The sequence below is a fragment of the Brachypodium distachyon genome, chromosome 1, assembly GCF_000005505.3.
Source record: "Brachypodium distachyon strain Bd21 chromosome 1, Brachypodium_distachyon_v3.0, whole genome shotgun sequence".
In the NCBI taxonomy this organism is placed as follows: Eukaryota; Viridiplantae; Streptophyta; class Magnoliopsida; order Poales; family Poaceae; genus Brachypodium; species Brachypodium distachyon.
This window is the reverse complement of record NC_016131.3, coordinates 71,631,193-71,651,150: the sequence shown is the minus strand read 5'-3', so window position 1 is coordinate 71,651,150 and position 19,958 is coordinate 71,631,193. Positions and strand designations below refer to the sequence as shown.

At 45.8% G+C, this 19,958-nt stretch overlaps 1 protein-coding gene across 5 annotated transcripts; it reads right to left on the bottom strand.

Moving 5' to 3' along the window:
* Positions 1 to 1,114: 1,114 nt before the first annotated feature.
* On the bottom strand, positions 1,115 to 19,494 carry LOC100833828 (DNA topoisomerase 3-alpha). Of its 5 annotated transcripts, none has more exons than XM_010230854.3 (25): positions 15,865 to 19,494; positions 14,403 to 14,581; positions 14,268 to 14,340; positions 13,556 to 13,678; positions 13,351 to 13,472; positions 13,208 to 13,280; positions 12,977 to 13,093; positions 12,764 to 12,847; positions 12,072 to 12,251; positions 11,811 to 11,939; positions 10,990 to 11,064; positions 10,313 to 10,402; positions 10,095 to 10,199; positions 9,377 to 9,411; positions 9,164 to 9,293; positions 8,995 to 9,047; positions 8,816 to 8,912; positions 8,697 to 8,735; positions 3,048 to 3,126; positions 2,864 to 2,935; positions 2,684 to 2,767; positions 2,454 to 2,582; positions 2,172 to 2,336; positions 1,982 to 2,102; positions 1,115 to 1,493 (listed from the first exon to the last, which is right to left on the bottom strand). In XM_010230854.3, exons 1-25 carry the CDS (start codon positions 16,165 to 16,167, stop codon positions 1,241 to 1,243), a joined length of 2,910 nt encoding a protein of 969 aa, XP_010229156.1. In that variant the 5' UTR covers positions 16,168 to 19,494; the 3' UTR covers positions 1,115 to 1,240. The 5 variants fall into 5 exon arrangements, with proteins under 5 accessions (XP_010229156.1, XP_010229157.1, XP_014752846.1 ...); XM_010230855.3 differs by having other exon boundaries at positions 13,556 to 13,643; positions 18,993 to 19,492; XM_014897360.2 differs by having other exon boundaries at positions 13,556 to 13,643; positions 14,403 to 14,586; positions 15,865 to 15,990.
* Between the last annotated feature and the right edge of the window lie 464 nt (positions 19,495 to 19,958).

Genomic DNA, 19,958 nt, shown 5'->3' with positions numbered 1-19,958 from the left:
CTAATGTCGCATCGCATATAGAGCAATGATGGTCTCACAAAATTAAAGCTAGCCATGCATGCACAGGCCAAGCGATCGGTGGTTATATATATTCGTGCGTCGCGTCCTCGTTACGAATCTTTTCCGATCATGGAAACATCGCTTCCAAGTATTTTCTCAGGCAGCTTCTCAAGTGGTACTGCGTACGCACGTATGGCTAGCTAGCATCCTATATACACATGCATGTGTGTGGTGTGGCAACTGGCAACCGAAGCATCTCTGAAAAGCTACATATATGCCGCTTGCCGACACCGTTAGGTGTGTGGTGGAACAGCTGAGGCATATTGCAATTTGTTCAAAGCGGCACCGTCGTCCGTATCTCTGTCGACTGTGAAGATCTTGACATATGCCTGTCTCACTCACTGGCTAGCTCGACCAAAAGCTTATTAGCGCGAAACTGGATTCTATTTTTCTTAATGTTTGCAGATTAACTCAAAGTCTTCGAAGCAGGTGAGATATACGACATCAGAATGATTGGCAAGTCAGAAAGGGAAACAAACGGCAGCACCTAACAACCAGGATCATCATTTTACATTGCTCTCTCAAAGTTGAAACTGCCACAAATTGAGTGATCCCATCAGCTGGAAGCACATTTCCCTTTTTATCGCGTCGCCTTTATGCGATCGGTTGATCTTGCGAGTGATGTTTCAGCTCTTGTGGGTGTTGCTGAGAGAAAAAGGTTAGCGTCCGGTGAATGCTCTAGTCACACATCAAGAAAGCGGCCTGGCCAAAATAGTGGCTGGCGATGGTAATAGGGCAAGGGGAAAAGGCGGTGGCATGATCCATTTTTTCCGCTTCACTTTTGACTATGACTTTTTTTTGTGGTTGATAGCAGCAGTTGGAACCGTTGGAAAGAGCTTTTACATGGATTGCATTGCTTACGTGCACTGCGGTTCACCATGGGTACATCACATCTCCAAGGTACCGGGCATCATTTAGTCATCTCATGGAAGCATTCGTGTTTTTTTTTTTGACATTTTTAAGCTTCAAGGTTGAGCAAGGTACCTTTCCTTCTCGCATAATGATCCCCCAGCTTGCACGTGCATGTTTGCGGAAAAATATGGCACGGTTCACCAGCAGCACCCTCACATGCATGTTCTGAATTGGCTATATAAGTAATAATGCATATTCACCACGTTGAATTAAGCAAGAATATGCACAATTGCATATTGCCGCGCCATGCCGACGTTTCTAAGCTGTGCTATCTCCCGCGATTCGGGCAGGCGTTGGCGAAATGGGAAGGGTCGCCGCAGGCGAAGCAACAGCCGTGGACGGTGTCGCCGGTCGCCGAGACGAACGTCATGCCGTTGGCGTCCGCATTCCGGCCCCGCCCCCTCCGGCCTCGCCCTTGCGTGCCGCCTCTCCGCCCTGCAGATGCCGATGCTTGCCTGCCGCCGCCACGCCCGCCGCGCCCACGGCCCCTGGGAACCACGTTCTCCAGCTCGTCTTCCCACCTGCATCGCAGATTCTCAGGCATGAGAAATTCCCTGGCCATTTAACTTGACGCAAACTAGCCTTTGTTAACTAACCAAGTAACCATTAGAGACCATTAAGAGAAATGAAGGAGGCAAGTGTTAACCCATGGGAGTTACTGATGAAAATGGCACAGCAAGTGCAACATAACTACTAGTCAGAGAATGAAAAAGGTTTGAGACCGTCAACAATGTGAAATGGACACAAATAAATGTGAAAGAAAAACATTTTGTCTTGTTCAAAAATGGGATGATATTTGTTCAGCTTCATATATGCAAACAAGCTATGTGTAAGAACTATCCTTACTGATTTGAGCTAGTTGCATAAACAGGGGCTGCTACATGCATCGACCGACGGTTTCAAGTAGATAGATAGATCAACTGAATTTACTTTGTGACTAATTTTGTAACAAATGCATATGCATGCTGAGATCAAAACAATGCACAATAAAGGGTTAAACATATCATACGCAAAGAAGCCGCATCCCGAATCTTGACATTTGTAGAACTTCCTCCCCCTGTTTGCCTCAGTATTAGCAGTTCGCGATATGCAGGCTTCTCCACATGTAGTACAGAGTACCTGACCTGGATCTGAAGATAACTGAAGATTAAGGCACCAGCTTGCTTTGGATATGAAAAGGGAATGAGTACCTAAGATACCTGATGCATTTCTTGAGTTTTGGGTATGTGTTGAACGGAAACCTTGGGGGTTCACGACAGGCGTGTGGCCGTTGGCAAATTGCCCTGCCGGACGAAAACCAGGATGTAAATCCTGCCTTGGAGCTCCCTGTCTTACACCACTTGGAGTCTGGCTTTGGCCTCTTGCTGCGAAGTCATATGATCATAATAATAATAAGCCTCTATAAATGACGGTTATAGTCATGTCTTGGAAAAGAAAAATATGTGGATACTTCAGCTTTGGGTAATGAGTTGAACAGAAACCTTGGGGATTCACAACTGGTGTGTGCTCGTTAGTAAATTGCCCCGTCGAACGAAAACCAGTATGTAAATCTTGCCTTGGAGCCCCCTGCCTTGCACCACTTGTGGTCTGAGTCTGGTTTTGGCCTCTTGCTGATAAGTAATATAATCATAAAAATAAGTATTTATTAAATTATAGCCGTGTGTTCAAAAAGAAATATGAAACAGAAAACAGGGGAGAGCATCCATCATACCTGGTGTTGTAGTCTGGTTATGATTTACAAATCTAGTTATCTCTATAAGCTCTTTGAGTACATCGTCACATCCACCAATGCAACCTATCAGGGTAAAGAAGATATATCTCAAGCACTGATAAGTTATATCACCCTAATTAAAATGGGTATAAAGCTACAACTGGAATTAACATAATATACCTAGGTGATCAACATCAAAATTGGGCGGGATATCCCTTCGGTTAAACTTAAATTGAATCTTATAAACAGGACCTGTAAATATGATGCATTATCATATCACTGAGGGAAACAACAATATAATATTCAAGCCATAAAAATGTAAGTTAGACAGTGGCATATCATAAAAGGGGGACTAAATGGCCACCTGGAACACAGGTAGGACAAATTTGTTCCGTCACAGCAGCTTCTGAAAGAGATCCTGGAAGCCATACTACATTTCTACACTGAAATCAGACAGGACTATTCATAAAATATGTCATCAAAGTGAAAGTACTGCCACCATAGTTAAGAGGCCTGGAAATAAACTTCATTTGGCAGAGAAAATAAACTCCTGAATTGGGCTAGACATAGTTAAGAGACTTGAACCCACATGATCCAATAACTCAGATCTAGTGCATACGACTAGACCACGTATATATTTGCAGATAGCCAATGGTTATGTGGTTTGAATTGATTATAGGTTTACAATATGACCAGCTCAACTCTTAAGGTGACTGTCACGTGCTTGGGGAATTTGGGAATTAGAGGAAGATCGCAGGAAGTAAGGGTGCTCTACGGGAGGACGAGGCTTGTAACCTCGTCGCCCCGTGGCAGGAAATTGGGGCGCCCAGGGCGCAGGGGAAGATAGGGTTTGGGTTTTTTGATTGCTTGCTTTATTGATTGACTAGGGGGGACTATAAATAGCCCTTACAGACTTGGGGATCAAGCTAGACTCTTACAGAATTGGAATAGAACTCCTAATCAGATTGGAAACAGTAGGGAAAACCTTCTACGGGACGAAACCTTTCTATCTCCAATCTGGACTCTTAATTACTAAAATTAACTAAGCTGACCCAGATGTTGGGTCCTTCTCTGCCCTAGGTGGCCGCCGCCTATACGTGCGCCCCCACATGACATCTCCCCCTCCATTCTGAAACAGCTCGTCCTCGAGCTGAAAATCTGGGTAGCGCTCCCTGAAGACGGGAACATCCTCCCAAGAAGCTGCTGAAGCCTGCTGTCCTGCCCACTGGATGAGGACTTGCTGTACACCGCGGGCAAGGCGAGCACGCAAGGCTTTAGCCGGCGTAGGCTGGACGCGTCCTTGAAACATGGCGGGCAGAATAGGCGGCGCATCCGGGGGAGGCCCATGGTATTTCTTCAAAACACCAACATGGAAGACATTATGGATACGAGCACGAGGTGGCAGCTCCAAGCGATAAGCCACTGAATCAATCTTGCCAATGACCTTGTAGGGACCATAAAATTTAGGTGCCAACTTGCCCTTTGCACCTGCGCCGAGGAAGGCTGCTGGTCTGTGGTGTAAGCGCAGCCAAGCCCATTTGCCAACGTCGAAGGAAAGCAACCGATGCTTGCCATCATAATAATGCTTGTAGTGCTGGGCAGCCTGGACCAGACGCTCACGGATGTCAATCAAAAACTGGTCACGGTCGACGATGTTGCGTTCCACAGCTTGATTGCGGATTTTGCCCGATGTATATGTCCGTAAAGACAGAGGATCACGTCCATAGACCACATGGAAAGGCGTGTCCTTCAGGGCAGTGTGGAAGGAGGTGTTGTAGCAATACTCTGCCCAAGGGAGCCAATGAAGCCACTGCCGAGGACGGTCGCCCGTGAAGCAGCGCAAATACATGGCAATGACTCAATTGACAGCCTTTGACTGGCCATCCATCTGCGGGTGGAATGCTGAACTCATATGCAGGCGAGAGCCAGAAGCTGCAAAGAGAGCTTTCCAAAACCTGGAAGTGAAAACCACATCGCGGTCAGAGACGATGGAGGCTGGAACGCCATGGAGGCGAACAATGTCGGCGAAGAAGGCCTTGGTCACCGACTCCGCAGTGTAGGAATGCGCCAGCGGAATAAAGTGGGCATACTTGGAGAAGCGATCAACGACAGTGAGGATGACGCTTTTGCCACCCACCTTTGGCAGCCCTTCGATGAAGTCCATGGAGATATCTTCCCAAACATGAGACGGCACGGCCAAAGGCTGAAGTAGACCAGCCGGATGGAGCTGCTCGGTCTTGTTGCGCTGACACACCATGCAAACCCGAATGTAGTCCTGGAGAGCAGCACGGGCTTGCGAAAGGTGGAAGTCGGGGCGAAGCCGATGAAGTGATTTTTGAATGCCTTCATGGCCCTCGTCGTGAGCGGCCAGTAGGACATCCGCCACCAATGGAGATGATGGGGGCACGTACGCACGGCGCTTGAAGGTGACAAGGCCATCCAACCTCCAACTGCTCACGCAATGTGACGAGAGCAGGGTCAGTGTGGGCTGCTTGGCGAAGAGCGTCGAAGAGGTCGAAGGCGGGACCCGTGATTGCACAGGCACAGGCGTCAGGGAAGTCGTGTCGAGAGAGAGCGTCGGCCACCGTGTTAAGGTGGCCAGGTTTATACTCCCTCGTGAAGTCGAACCCCAAAAGTTTGCCAACCCAATGATGTTGGGGTATTGTCGCCAGGCACTGGTCGAGGAGGAACTTGAGGCTGTAGTGGTCCGTCTTGACAATGAAGGAGCGACCCCATAGGTACGGCCGCCAGTGCCGTACTGCCTGGACCAGGCCAATGAGCTCGCGCTCGTAGGCTGCCAGGGGCGCATGGCGAGGAGCGATCGGGCGACTGAAGTAGGCGATAGGACCCGTGCCTTGGTGCAGCACGGCGCCAAACCCTGAGCCTAAAGCGTCACACTCCATGGTGAACGGGAGGGAGGGTGAAGTCGGGAAGCTGCAACACGGGTGCCGTGGTGAGCGTGGTCTTCAGCTGAAGGAACGCCCGGTCAGCCTCCTCTGACCAGAGGAACCCGTCTTTCTTCAGCAAGGCAGTGAGGGGCGCAACCATGACGCCGAAGTCGCGGATGAACTTGCGGTAATAGCCTGCCAATCCCAGGAAGCCGCGGACTGCACGGACAGATCGTGGCGTGGCCCAGTCGATGATGGCCATCACCTTCTGGCTGTCCATGGCGACGCCATCCGCGGAGATAACATGGCCGAGGTACGCCACTGATTCCTCCCCAAAGGCACACTTGGAGCGCTTGAGATAGAGTTGGTGTTGCTGCATGAGCTCCAGGACAACCTTGACGTGACGGATGTGGTCTGACCAAGATGAGTTGTACACCAAAATATCATCAAAAAAGACCAGCACAAATTGATGTAGAAAGGGACGAAGAACGTCATTCATTAAGGCCTGGAAGGTTGCCTGAGCGTTCGTGAGGCCAAAGGCCATGACGAGAAACTCGAAGAGGCCTTCATGGGTGCGGAACGCGGTCTTGTGTACGTCCTCCGGGCACATGCGCACTTGGTGATAGCCAGAGCGCAGATCCAGCTTGGTGAAGAAGCGGGCGCCCTTAAGCTCATCGAGTAGTTCGTCGACGACGGGGATGGGAAACTTGTCTTTGACCGTGTTGGTGTTGAGGGCGCGGTAGTCGACGCAGAAACGCCAAGACCCGTCGCTCTTTCGGACGAGGAGCACCGGGGAAGAGAACTCCGAGGTGCTGCGTCGAATCAGCCCACGTTCCAGCATGTCTGCACATTGCCTCTCAAGCTCGTCCTTCTGGGCAGCAGGGTAGCGGTATGGGCGGACAGCTACCGAAGCGGCTCCCGGCACCAAACGAATGCGGTGGTCGTGGGTGCGTGATGGCGGCAGCCCCTTGGGCTCGGCGAAAACATCCGAGAAGTTGGCGAGGAGGTTGTCGAGGAGGTCACGAGCTGTGCTGACTTGGACATGGTGGAGGTGGCCCGTGGCTGAGAGGCCGTACCACTCGACGCGGTGATCTGTCCGCCAGAAGGACATGTAGAGCCGCTCAAAATCCCATAGGATGGGTCCAAGAGTCTTGAGCCAGCGAGTACCCAAGACGACGTCGAAGCCGCCCAATGGGATGGCATAAAGGTCCACCACAAAGCTCTCTTGACCGATGGCGATGGCGGTGTGTCGAAGCAGCCCGCCGCAGGTGACGTGGTCTCCATTGGCGACGGTCACCCGAAGGCGACGACCAGTAGAGAACGGGGCGCCAACGTGTGCTGCTAACTCCTTGCTGATGAAGTTGTCGGTGCTGCCCGAGTCGAGGAGGGCGAGGAGCTCACGCTCCCCAACCCGCACCACCAGTTGCATGGTGTCGCTGGTGCGGACGCCGGTGATGGCGAGGAGTGAGATTTGGAGGTTCTCCTCCTCCTCCTCCTCCTCGTCGGCGACCTCGATATAAAATAAGCGCTTGCAGCGATGCCCACGGACAAATTTCTCATCACAATTGAAGCACAGCCCCTTGGCCCGCCGTTCCTCCATCTCGGCGGCGCTCAGCTTCTTGAAGACGGGTGCTGCTCCTGGGATCACGTCGGTAGCGACAACCTAGGCAGTATTGGGCGGACGCGGTGGCCTGTTCGGGCGTGTGGGGCATGCTGCTGCAGTTACGGAGGCAAGATGCTCGAAGGAGACAGCCATGTCCATGGCAGCCTCGAGAGTGGTCGGGCAAAGCATCTCGACCTGGGTTTTGAGAGGCTCGCCGAGGTTGTTGGTGAATATGTTGCGCTCCGCTTCGTCTGGAATCAGCTTGACACGGGACACCAATTGTAGGAACTGCCGGGTGTAGTCAGCCACCGAGCCGGTGCGCCTTAGGGAAATCAGCTCGCCGAAGGGGTTGGCACGTGTAGGAGGCCCGAAGTGCTGGGAGATGAGGTCGACGAATTCTGTCCAAGAAGGCCGCCCCATCTTCTCTTCCAGATGCCGTACCAAAGGGCAGCGACATCCGTGAGGTGGTAGGACGCCAGCCAGGTCTTGTCAGTGGCAAGAGTTCGCTGTCCGATGAAGAAGAGATTGCATCTCGTCGGCTAGGGTCAAGGGTCACTCGTGCCGTCGTAGGTGGGGAAATCGAGCTTGTAGAGGCGAGGTGGCCGGTCTTCTCCTGCCCCGAGTGGAGCTGTCGGGCGGCGGAAGGGGCCATGATGCATGGCTGCCCGCGGCGAATCCTCCGCGTCGAGGGAGGGACCACCATGGCTGGCACGTTCCAGCCGGGTGATGGCCAAATTTTGCGCCCGTTGCTGCTGAGATAGATCGTCGTAGTTCAGTTGCATCTTCCGCAGAGTTTCTTCGAGGGCATCAAGGGTCGTTGTAACGTCTTTGCGAAGGAGTTCGATGCCATCGGCGACTTCGCCAAGGCTCTGAGTAACGCCCTCAAAATCTTCGTGCTCCTTGGCGATGAGTTCCTCTAGGGTTTTGGGTGGATTGGGCTGTTTGGGGCTGGTCGACATGGCTTCAGGTGCAGCGGAGATCGACTGCTCTGATACCAAATCGTCACGTGCTTGGGGAATTTGGGAATTAGAGGAAGATCGCAGGAAGTAAGGGTGCTCTACGGGAGGACGAGGCTTGTAACCTCGTCGCCCCGTGGCAGGGAATTGGGGCGCCCATGGCGCAGGGGAAGATAGGGTTTGGGTTTTTTGATTGCTTGCTTTATTGATTGACTAGGGGGGACTATAAATAGCCCTTACAGACTTAGGGATCAAGCTAGACTCTTACAGAATTGGAATAGGACTCCTAATCAAATTGGAAACAGTAGGGAAAACCTTCTACGGGACGAAACCTTTCTATCTCCAATCTGGACTCTTAATTACTCAAATTAACTAAGCTGACCCAGATGTTGGGTCCTTCTCTGCCCTAGGTGGCCGGCGCCTATACGTGCGCCCCCACATTACAGTGACTTTCTAGGTGCACAACTACATGCCCTTTTCTAGGAAGATAGGTTCTTTCCTGTTTCATTTTCATTCATGACCATAATTTTTTTTGGTAATTAAGTAAATGACCACAAGTTACTTACTTGAGGAAAGCTCCGACAGCCAACCATAAAACCACCATTCTGGGTGAAGAAAAGCAAAGATCAAGCATGAACATAGTGTGACATCCAAATTTGAAAAGATGCATTGGAAGACAATTTACCGGCTTTCGCTTCAGCAACATTTCAGAGTCGTTGCATGCACCACAGGGCCTTACAACTTCCATGGGATTTTGTGTCTCATTGAGAGGTCTATTTGACCTAGATAAAAATAAAATCAAAGTGAAGCTATAATGTGTAGCTAGAAAGGAAAGCTACAGGGATCCAAGCCAAGTTACCAAACCTAGCAAAGAATGTTCCCATTGCATCAAGAAGCTTCACCTTGTTTGACCTTGCCTGTATTGCACCAATGATCACCATGTGGTCAACTTACAAAATACAAATTCAGAGCAATTGAGTGGAACTGTAGTTAACTAAATTGATGACAAGAATTGCATGAAACTACAACTTACATCAAGAAAACAAGCCTTCATCTGCTGCAAACAACCCTCAAGTACTTCCAATTTACTCTTTGTACCAATGCTAACTGCTTTCATGTCAGCTTCCATCATTGCTCTTAAATAAGGTTTCCAAAGTTCGTACCTAAAATTTTCAGTTTCTTTGAGGAATTGGGATTTCATCATATATAATTTCAGAAATTGCATAGATTTAAGAATTTAGCTCACCCCATTTCATCATAACCCATTACCAACGCCTCCCCCTGCATTTTACACACAAATAAATGAGAAAATAACTGGCTTAAGAACTGTCCTTTCTGCACACTGGAGAATGGCTATCATACAGCCCACTTTCAGTTTTTTTTTTCTTAGAAAACACTCTTAAATAAAACATTGACACCTCATCAATCATCAGCCGTTGATGTGTATCAATCTCAGAACCTAAATGAAATAAAACAGAAGATATGCCATTTGCAGTACATGAACTGGATTGACACTTCCAGCTATCTAGTCAAAATTATGCATGCGTTACATAAGCAAAAATGTATAAGCATCTTACTTTCACAGATCAAAGTGTCAGATAAAGCACACATGATGATAGGAGTGGTTTCTATAAAAGACAATGGAGTTGCCATGGCAACGTATGCATCTGGATGGCACTATTAAGGGTCCTAGTCAAAGAATCACGAATATTTTCTATTTTGAGTTTCCAATATATCTTCGAAGAGCTGCGGCATAAATAAGAAGACAAATCACTAAGAAATCACATATTGCAAGCAAAGACTTCTTAAGCAGACTTCTTCTGGGTTGCTAAACATGCTAAAATTCACTTGTTGCTACAATGTAAGTATACAAACACAATTTTAGCCGTGGCCATAATTTAAATTAACAGAATTATACTACATGCAATGGGATAAGAGGAGCTTTCATCTGGCATGATACACACAAGATTTGTTGGGGAGAAACGTGAATTTGCATCTTTGGTTGCATAACAACGGTCAAGTAGCTTCTTTATATGTTCATGCATGGTTGCGTCAGTGCCGATGCCTGCCTGGAAATAGCACCATTGGGAGTCAGGTATTTGCACAACTCAGCAATTTTAGATACATAAGATATTTCAACAGAAAAGAGTTATAACATAGATAACAAGAAGAAGTTGTGTACCTTATCCATGCAGCTAAGGAGGTCAGCTTCAGCAAGAAGAGGAGGTGGTCGAGTCACTCCTGAATCAAGCGTTAAAGTTGTCGGAACGAACTGCAAGGTTTTGTATTGAAGTTTGGATTATTGTCGCATTAGATTTAAAAGGATCTAAAATGATCATGGTCATATTGATCAAGAAAGTATCCATTCACACTATATTCACTTATATTGACTGATATGCTTCGTCCTTATCGAACAATTAAGAAAGGTTCAGAAATATCGATCAATTAATCCATTCACATTATATTGACTGCTCTATAAGGCACATTATATTCGATAAGTATCCATTCACATTATATTGGCAACTAAGTCTCTAATATATCTAAAATGGCGAGGTCATATTAATCAAGAAAGTCTCTAGAATGGATGATTATTGTCACGTTAGACTTAGAGTTGTCAAATATCGAACAATTAATCCATTCACATTATATTGACTGATATGCTTCCATATTTATTGCTAACTTTGCGTATACATCATCCATGTTGACAACAAATCAAAAGAATGGAGAGTTCAACTCCAAATATGTTTTCTAGAAGATCAGTCCCCAATTGGACTATTTCATCTCTGCTTGCACACAAGGCACAATAATACCATAAAAGAAAGGTTTAAGAAATAAAGATGGAGAATGAATGCAGCAAACCTGCTGTCCAATGGTGTATGTTGGAAGTAATGAACCACCCCATGAGTCATAGCGATAAACATCCAGGTAATTTTTCTACAGATAAAATATGAATCGTTTTTATTAGATGGAGCATTTCTACATCCCAGATGTAAAATAGAATGGAAGACTCTTTCTGCACCAAAAATCTTGGTGACAGATGATAAATCTAGTAATATCTAAAAATTTCTTGCTGCATTTGCTGGGCAGAGCATTTCTTCTTTACTGCAACAAGGCTGGTTTGCTAACTAAGCTACCTAAGTACAAACCAATGTCAGGAGAGCAACTATTTGTCACATATTTATTATTAAATTACATATTAGCTATCTGATCCACTTCGACACACATGATCCCCCTTCCAGAAGTTAAAGCATTGATGAGTTTTTCCAGCTCCAGGCTCATATATTAGAAACAATCTGGCCGTAATAGCAGTCGCAACATCAAAGAAATCAACTAGCACTACATCAGCTCTGTACATGGAGTAAAGTTTCTTTATTACTGATGATATATTATTCTGGACCAGAGAATGAGGAGATATGACAAGTTCCTATTTCTTGAATGAGGAGATACATTAATCTGCTCTCGTTTCCAAGATATATGTTAGTGCAACTAATTGTCAGAACCAGGGAATGAGGAAATGTGGCAGTTAAATCATCTCTGTACATTGGGTAACGTTGCTTTGATACTGATAAATAACATTCCGGACCAAAGAATGGGGAGATATGGAAAGTTCCATGTTTCTTGAAGTATGGACAAAAGATTATTAGATGTGGAAGATGACAACAACATATGAGGGTGCTCACAGCAAGTACGACACGCCCTGATGCATTGAACTGTTCGCCAGCAATGTCAATCTCCACAGTTGTCTCTGCTCCAACTGCAGGTTGGGAGCAACAAGCAAGAAAATGGCGAACAACAAGCTCATACACTTTCTGGACACCAGAAAACAGGTATGCAAAATATTATTAGATTTGTGGAGCAACAAAACAACGAAATTGAAAAGGTGCGATAAAACTGATGTGAGCCTGATAAACATTTCTAAGCTCTTTAGGTATGCTACGTACATGGTGGTCTTGGGACCAGTTGGATTCACCAGCTGTAAATTTTGTTGGATGAATAGGAGGATGTGCCTTGTCATCATGACCACCATTGCTGGGGTTTCTCCAGAGTCTTTCTTCAGGATTCAAAAGTCGCTGAGCATATGATCCCCAGACAGGATGCGGCACTTGTTCATGTGCAATCGCCTAAGTTGAAGGGAGTTAATCATGTCAGCGCAATCATGATCTGGTGAACAAATGAAAATTAATACAAAGAGTAAAGAAATGGTTTATTTATTGCAAGTATGAATTGGATTGTAGGAGATGCCTTTTACAGTTTACTAGTGGTTTTTCAGCAATGAAGATTATCAGGTGTCGGGAAAAAAAACTTTTTAAAACATACATTCACAAGAGAAATTGTTTGATAACATGTTTGTTGTCACTTATCAGAGTTAAATTACATAATTGGGCTTCCTCATGGAACACAACGTCAAAGTATAATCAGAAAAAAAATCGTGAACATACATCCAAATGTGTGTCATTTTGTATTAGAAGAGCATCCAGATGACCCGAACCCTCCAACTCAAGGCAAAGCATAAAAAGACCAAAAGTCTACACCACTGAAACCACGAGGAAAGCAAAATACAGAACCAAAACTGTATGAAGACAAAAAAAAATAAGAACACGGACGAGACACACTAGTAAATTTCAAAACTTACATGTAGATCGGTGTTTGGAGAGAAATTGTCAGTCTCTGTCCTGGGGTAACTAATGAATCCAGCTTGATAAAGTTCTTCCGCCACCTAATATGGATTGGACAAGAGTCCAGCAAACGCAAGTACAAAACAATCAGGACACTAAGCTATAGAATTATTAGTTCGCAAACCTGTTAAGGAAAAATAAGAGCCAAAAGGATGTTAGTTTTTATATACCTTCATTGTGTGCTCCGAACTCATTCTGCAGCACCTAGAAGCACGTTTTTGAAGCTCCAAGGTACTTAGTGGATATGGGGGATATTTTAGTTTCTCCTGATTCCTTACATTTTGTACCTGCATGAAACAAAATGAAACCGCTAAAAATAGGTACCTCTGATGTGTCATTAAAGATGTACACCTTTATAATTCTGTAACTCTGGTGTTCAAATAAAAGATGTGAGGGCTCACTGTTGCCATTGGCTCTTGAACACACATTTCATAGATCACAATAGCGGATGAGTAGTCAAACAAATGGCCACGTCTGTAAAACAACATAAAAGTCACAACTTTTGTAATGAGAGTATGAGGAAAACTTCTAAAGTGTATCTTACATCCAACCAAAAGATGCAGTGCCTTCATCTGATGTATGAGAACAGTTTATTGTCCAAAACTCTTCAGGTTCATGAGCTTGTATCTCCCAGAAACGTTCAACAATAAACCCTAGGGTTGGAAACTGGAAGGAAATGAAAATTTTAGACCGAAATCAGAACTGAATACGCATTTAGTACCTTTGGTTCAAACTTTATTGTGAAGTACCTGACAAGGACCATAGCTCAGAACCATATTCCTTTCTTCTCCACTGACATCAAGGACAAATGCATCTTTTAGCAGCATTGTCTGAAACCTAGTGAAGGAGGCACCTATGCGAAGGTCAATTTCCTGTACAAAATTTGTTATTATTTATCTGTCCTTTTCAAGACAGTAAGAAGGTGCAACCAAATGCATATTCATTTGAGAAGAGGAAGATTCTTATTTTAGGGTTTTTCAATTCCAATAGTAAACAAGGCGACAGCATTAGCCGAAACATGTGGCAGAATACTTTCATGGTGCTCAGTTTGCTAGCACTGTAGTAGTATAGTATTTGTGTCATAAACTAGATTCATGACATGGGGGATAATGGCTCTAGGGCCTGCACGGGGTGACCCTGGATCAAAGAGGTGTGGCAGCTCTATGAAGGTAGCCACACCATCTCAAGGGCAAGGAGGAAGTGGATGGGATAATTAGATTTATATATTCTTGGCTTTCCTCATTACGATTACAGGGCGGGGGGGGGGGGGCTTTTATGGGGAAGACTCGACTTGACATCCAAGAAACTAATCTCTACTTTCCTAACAAACCATATCTTAATATTCATATCTTATCTCTTGCCTAAATAATTTAGAAGATACTACTGGAGTATCGTCCCTTATTTGGTTGCAACAGAAGAGAATTAAGCACCAGTGACCAGTCAGTGTAAACTGAAACAAACCTGTCTTGCATCCACAGCATCAGCAAATAGCTTGTTGGGTCTGCCAAGATGTTGCACAGCTTCATGTATTTCCCTGCAGTTCATTTTTTTTAAGACAATCGCAATCAGACACTAAAAAATCCAGAGCCATCATACCTATCAATCAAAGCTGAGAATCGAGCTCTCCAGATGTTGAGACAGTGGTTCACGCCTGCACATATCTCAACCACTTCATATGCGATATTCTCGCCCTCTCTATCACAATCAAGCCATAACACAAGCCACTGACATGTCCTTGCTTCTTCTTCTAATGTTCTTTTTATGTCCAGCTTATCCTGCACTTCAAGAAACAAAAATTATGAATAGATCTCAACTGCAAAAAAAATCTGAATGTGCACTAAGATCATGCTCATGCTATCCCCAATCATACAATTGAACAAAAACTCAAGGTAATGCTGATCATGTTGGACAAATATAGACAACTGAACATTTTCAGTTTAGACAGACGATATTTGAATGTTCCTTGATGAATTCAGGAGAGAAGAATTTCCCAAGAACAAACTGATAATAAATAGATGATGCATTCAATGAATGAAGAACACCAAACAAAAACATGCTCGCATGCCCTCAGGCCTCAGCATCCAAGTTTCACTTATACATAACGTGCTTTCCCTGTTTGGGCGTGAAGCAGTGTCCATATCATCCAGCAAAGCTTAAGCAGCTGTGCCTGACAAGTGACAACCAAGAGGCAGTATCAAATCCCTTGATGCTGGAATGGAAGAATGAAGAACAAGCTGGAGGAGAGGACACCCAGAAGACTGGTGTGAACCATTGAGTTTCATTTTAGTAGGTTTACTTTGCTCAGCTTCCACACTGTACTAAACGTGCTGCAGGTTTTAATATATGGAAATATTGCTCTAAAACCCTCTGGGGGCTAGAAGTTACATTATGGTGAAAATTAACTTTTTATGTCCGTGTAACCTGTTTTCTGAATGAATGAGAACTATATCTGCCAAGGGGGGTGATTACACTTTCCAGTAACAACTGTGCAAGTGCCAAGTTATGTCGGTAATCACAAGTTTAGCCTTCAGTATCTAGTATCCCCTCCTAGTGTAATGATGACTTCAAATATCACTGCTCCCATAGTGCATTGCATCCACGTGTTATAGGATTGGAAACAGTTTGATGCTGCTGGCAAACAGTACAGATGATCCCACTGATCAATACCAAGTCGCCCCTGTGTAACTCCTAGATAGAATCTCTTGGTGTGGGGTTGAATAAACTTATTTACAAGCAATAACATGAACAAAACCGCCATAGGCATCCATTGCCACTATAACTTAGGCACTTTCAGTATAGCATGCCCACAGACATTATAGGAATCAAGTACAACACCCCGCACATCCACTGGTCGACGAAATTTCCATGAGGCATATTTCATATGTGCCGAAAGCAACCAACTCCATACACGCTGGCACTAAAATATCACGAAACACCGTACGAACGTGCATGGGCCAAACGAAATCAACGCCACAGACCACCATTTCACAGGTCATGTTTCCGCGCGCACAAACTGTTCGGCGAAATGGGCGAGAGAGGGAGGCAGAGAGCTGTTTACCTGGGGGACGGCCTTGCGGACGGGGGCGTGGAAGAGCTCCACGGGGTCGCAGGAGTACCAGCGGCGGTAGCGGTCGTCGAAGTCGAGCTCCATGAGGTGGCCCGTGACGGAGGTGACGAGCATGTGGCAGGCCTGGCCGCCAATGGCGTAGTTGAACTCGAAGATGCGGTTGTACCTGGACCGGCCCGGCCGCGACTGCATCGCCCTGCGCGACAGGATCTCCGCCACGGACTTGGCAACTGACGGCTTCTCTGCGACGTTCAGCACGCGGATCGCGCCGCCGCCGCCGCCGCTCGGATGCATCGCGAGAGGAGGAGTCTCGAGCCTCGAGGGTTGGAGGGGGCACGGGGAAAGGGCGGGAGGTTTCGGCTTTTCGGGATTGGTTTTTGAAAATTTTGGGTCGGCGGAGGGGCTCCAACGCTCCAGACAATTGGATTTTTTGGGTCGGAAATTTTCTCCTTTAGTTTTAAGCGGAAAAAAAAATTTAGTACTCCCTCCGACCCATATTACTTGTCTCAAATTTGCCTAAATTTGAATATATCTATTTTTAAGGACCAGACTAGGCAGCGGCGTTCCCCACGTAAGCCGCTGCAGCGGCGCCCGCTACCCCGCCCACTCACGCTGCCCTCGCCCCTCGTCTTCCAATTCCCATGCGAGGGCGTCTCCCGCCTCGATCCAGCTCGACGCGCACGTGTAACCAGCAGTTAGCAAACCCAAACCCAAGACGAGAAGGCCCATCTCAGCTTAATCTAATGTGATGAAGTAGCAGCCCAAGTCTAAGTTAATAATCAGCAGAGCGCCACCGGCCCGACTCCAGCTAGTCAGTCTATAAAAATTTGACCGGCTCTAATATGCGAATAAAAATTTGACCGGCTCTAATATGCGAAATTCCTCGTTACAAATGAGAGCCCTCCTAAAATATCAGTGTCATGTCACTTCACATACTTGCCAGGTTAGGTACTTGGGAATTTAAATGTGTCTAGATGCTGAGATTATCCGCACACACTTACCGGCTTATCCTACCTAATTTTCAGGTAACGTATGTCTACTAGTCAAGTTGATTATGTCTACTTGACATGTACATTATGCTTAATTGCCAAATTAACTATGTCTACTTGTCAAGTTAACAATGCATACTTGCGAGATTAACTCTTCCTACTTGTCAAGTTAATCATGCATACATACTTGTCAGGTTAACTCTTCCTAATTGCTAGATTAGAAATGCATACTTGTCAGATTAGCAACGTCTACTTGTCAGGTTAATTATGCCTACCTGTAAGGTAAACTTAACTCTGCATACTTGCCAGATTAACAATACCTACTTACCAGGTTAATTCTTCCTACTTGCCAGGTTAACTCTTCCTACTTGCCAGGTTAACTCTTCCTACTTTTGAGATTAACCATGCATACTTACCAAGTTAATTTTTCGTACTTGCCAGGTTAAATCTTTTTATGCCAGATTAAATATGCATACTTGCCAGATTAGCAATGTCTACTTGCCAGATTAGCAATGCCTACTCGCCAAGTTAACCATGCATACTTGCCATATTAACTTTTCCTACTTGCCAGATTAACCATGCATACTTGCCAGATTAGCAATGGCTACTTGCCAGGTTAATCATACCTACTTGCCAGGTTAATGTGCCAACTTGACAGGTTAATATGCCTACTTTCCAGGTTAGCTCTTCTTACTTGCCAGAGTAACTATGCATATTTGCCAGACTAGAGATGCCCACTTAACATGCCTACTTACCAGTTTAACTATGCATACTTGCCGGGTTAACTCTTCCTACTTATCAAATTAGTGATGCCTACTTGCCAGGCTCACCATGTATATTTGTCATGTTAACTTTTCCTACTTGCCAGGTTAACTCTTCCTACTTGCCAGATTAGCAACGGCTACTTGCCAGGTTAATTATGCACACTTGCCAGGTTAACCATCCATACTTGCCAGGTTAACTCCTCTTGCTTGTCAGATTAACCATGCATACTTACCAAGTAATGCCTACTTGCCATGTTAACTATGCATATTTGTCAGATTATACGCACCTACTTGCTGCCTTTCCACACCTATTTGCCATGTTAAATGTGCATGCTTGCGGGTTATTCGTACGTATACATATACTCGTAGTTAACATTAACAATCAATTTGTCCACTCACGAGATGACGACAACGACAACAACCAATTTGATCCAAAGATGGTGGAGGAGTTGGGCATAGCAGCAGCAAAGGACGACGTCCTTAGTTCAATATGCGGCTACCTGGTCAAGGACAACAACCAATTTTTTTGAAACGGGAAAATAAACTCAATTAACTGGAATATGGTCCGGATTACAAGAATGAGAGGTTTCATCCTGCTCCATAAACGGAGGTAAACCAGCTGAACTTCCCGTAGAGTTAGAATCTCTAGCAAACTGGGCCATGCAATGAGCAGTAGTGTTGGCGGATCTATGTGTCCAGCAGAACATGCAAGACACAAAACGAGAAGCCAGTATGCGAATCTCGCGTAGAAGAAAGCACATCTCAAAGCGATTTATATTGCAATTTGATCCAAAGAAAACACAATACAGCTAAATGACCTTTTGGAACTTGAAGTTTAATTGTGTCCCTATTATATGGTGAATTATTTTGCAAGACTGCTCTCACTAAACTCAACATTGGTGAGTTATATTGGTCACCATGCTAGTCTGTCACACTACAAGTCCCTAATTCAAACCTGGGATTCCAGTTGTGTTTTTTCTTTACTTTGCAAAGACTTTCTTTTCACTGACTTCTAAAACTTGATCCATGACAGACACAGACATGGGATTCATATTGTTGGTACCAAATGAGCAATTCTAAGGCAGGAACACAATACTGGAACAAGGAGCGGTGGATCATATAGTCTGTCAGAGTTTAGAACAGCACGGGTTGACAAAATGAATTCAGATGCAAAATGTTGATCTCATTCCCCATTAGAAAGGGGCAACGTATGCAGTGAAAATAAGGACGCATGGAAGCACCACACAACTGAGTATCCGTTGAGTAAAAGTAGAACTAGGCAATCCACCCAATTCAGCTAAGGAGTTTAAAACCCAAGCTAAAGAGTAAGATGGACGAGTAATTTCACCGAACAGCTAGCGTGCACCTCTCAGCCGACGCCGTGGCCGCGCCGTGCTCTAGCTCCGCCGACGCCAACGCGCCTTGCTCCGTCGTTGCTCCGCCTCCGCGGCCGAATCCCAGCTCTGAGGATGCTCCGCCTCCACGGCCGAGCCACTGCTCGGACGACGCTCCGCCGCCGCCGACGCGCCGTGCTGTGCCACCGCTCCGCCGACGCCGACGCGCCCTGCTCCGTTGTCGCTCCGCCTCCGCGGCCGAATCCCAGCTCTGAGGACGCTCCGCCTCCGCGGCCGAGCCCCTGCTCCGATGAAGCTCCGCCGCCGCCGCCGCGCCGTGCTGTGCCACCGCTCCGCCGACGCGCCCTGCTCTGCCTCTGTGGCCCCGCGCCCCTGCTCTGGATTTGAATCCTGCCACCGCGACCTGCTCGAAGCCAGAGGAAACCGAGAGAAAGAGTTGCTATCGGGAAACGAGAGGTAGATGGAGAGGGGATCGAGAGGCAATCGGGAGAGAATTTGATCGAACGGATCAACGCGCGCGCCGTATGGCGAAACCAAGAGGGGCAGGTGTCCTACTTAGATTGTCCGTTTTAAAATATGTATTGATACATGCCGAAGTATTCGGTGAAAACACTTATTCGGTGTAAATCGTGCAAACTTCATAAAAATCATGTTTAAAAGTTTTAAAAAAAATCTACAAAAATACCATATGTTGGGAGTGTGATGTTTTACAAACCTGCAAAATTTCAAGTTCAGAATCAAAAGCATTTGGAAGTAATTAAAAAGAGAAACTTACAATGAATAGTGTCAAACACTCAAAGATCACTATTCATGTAGAATTTGTTTTTTTTCGCTTTACCAAAGGAAATTGAGTTTGGACTTGAAATTTTACACATATTTCTAGCATCACTTTTTTAACATATGTGATTTTTTTGAGAATTTTTTGAACTTTTTTTGGTGGAGTTTTCACGGTTTGCACCGAATGAGGGTTTTCACCT